The 1502-nt window shown below is 37.6% G+C and overlaps 1 protein-coding gene across 1 annotated transcript; it reads right to left on the bottom strand.

Annotated features, from left to right (window-relative positions):
* Positions 306-1232, bottom strand: LOC104756460. Its single transcript, XM_010479059.1, has one exon. It carries the CDS (start codon positions 1139-1141, stop codon positions 512-514), a length of 630 nt encoding a protein of 209 aa, XP_010477361.1. The 5' UTR covers positions 1142-1232; the 3' UTR covers positions 306-511.

Here is a 1502-nt window from a genome sequence, read left to right as displayed (position 1 = left end):
CTGGTTTAATCCATTTTCCAATTTCCACCTTAAATTTTATCGGACGTTCAAATTCTAGCTTCATATCAAAGCCTAATTAAGCTGATTTTCCTCACTTTACATACAATTCAAATAGTTTGTTCAATCTTCCGAATTTAGCATCATATTATACCAATACCTTTTTCACATAACGTTTTTACTTTGGATAAAAAGACNAAAAAAAAAAAAAAAAAAAAAAAAAAAGGCCACATTATATGATGGTTAAATTGAAGAACATCATTAATCATATATATTATAATTTTCTTGTAAACATAGTATATGATTGATTGATTTCTAGTCTACAATGACCAAAATACACAATCAAAAGTATAAGAAGAAATATACAAATATGTTCTTCGTGTAAAAAAAAGACTATATCATCATCAGTGTGTAACAAAAGTAAAAAAAAAAAAAATATGCTTCTTCTAATATTGTTTTCATTCTTTTCTCTTTTCTAATTTATTTATTTTATTCCTCAAAAACTGAAAGCATCCTAAACGACGGAGCCTTCATAGATGGTTGAAAGCTTCAACCTAAAGGATCGAACCGCAAGCTTAGCTCGTTTCGAAGTATATCTCCTCAAATTACGAACCGAACCGGACCGGTTAAAACCACCCGAACCTTTAAACGGCGCAGTTTTACTCACAACCGACCGTGATCCTGATCCCTTCTTAACCGTCGTCTCATTCCCGGACTCGTTAGAACCCGTCAACATCATAACCGGAGAGATTCTAACCTTCTTCCGCCGACGTGATTCTTTCCCGACGGAGTTTTGTATCGCGACGCTTGCTTTAACGGCGAGAGCCGCCATATCGGACGCCGTTAAACGGTTCTGACGTTTAGAAACCGGTAAGACGAAGTAGATCTGGTCGGCCTGAAGCGGCGTTTCGGATTCTATCGCCGGGATGTGTTCGTCGTAGTAGAGAGAGTCGGAGTCGCAGATGAAGTAAGAAGAAGGTCTAGAGGAAGACGAAGACGACGAAGCTGCTGCTGACTCGGCTTCAAGAACCTGAGATGCTACCACCGGAACATTGTACTCACGTAGATCGCCGTTAACTGTTACGATCTTCACCGTCGGCGAAGTATCTGGGTTTTTCTTATTGAACGATACACATATTCCCATTATGATCGATGGAGAAAGAGAGAGAGAGAGAGTAAAGAAGAAGAAAGATTTTACGAATATTTTTGATACGACGCGTCTAGCAGAGTCGGTCATGGTGGTGGGATATATAGAGGAGAAGGGGGTGATAAAACCGGGTGTGATCAAAATTGAAATTACTAAACCGGTTACGGTTTGAACCGGTAGGTAACACACGTAGGGTTATTTTGTTTGTTGTCTGTCCATTAAGTAGATTTTTGTCACGCCAAGTAAAAAAGGACCTAATTATATAAAACTTTCCTTAGTTATACCTTCTAATTAACTTTCGTTTTCGTGACCTAAAACTCCGAATTGTATATTTTTCTTGTTGATTTTTTATATAATT

The sequence above is a fragment of the Camelina sativa genome, chromosome 17 (assembly GCF_000633955.1).
Source record: "Camelina sativa cultivar DH55 chromosome 17, Cs, whole genome shotgun sequence".
Taxonomy (NCBI): Eukaryota; Viridiplantae; Streptophyta; class Magnoliopsida; order Brassicales; family Brassicaceae; genus Camelina; species Camelina sativa.
Note: the sequence above shows the minus strand (reverse complement) of the source record. Positions and strands in the feature narration are given on the sequence as shown.

Excerpts from the sequence above, each read along its gene's own strand:
- LOC104756460 (XM_010479059.1), bottom strand. The coding sequence starts at position 1,141 with ATGGGAATATGTGTATCGTTCAATAAGAAAAACCCAGATACTTCGCCG.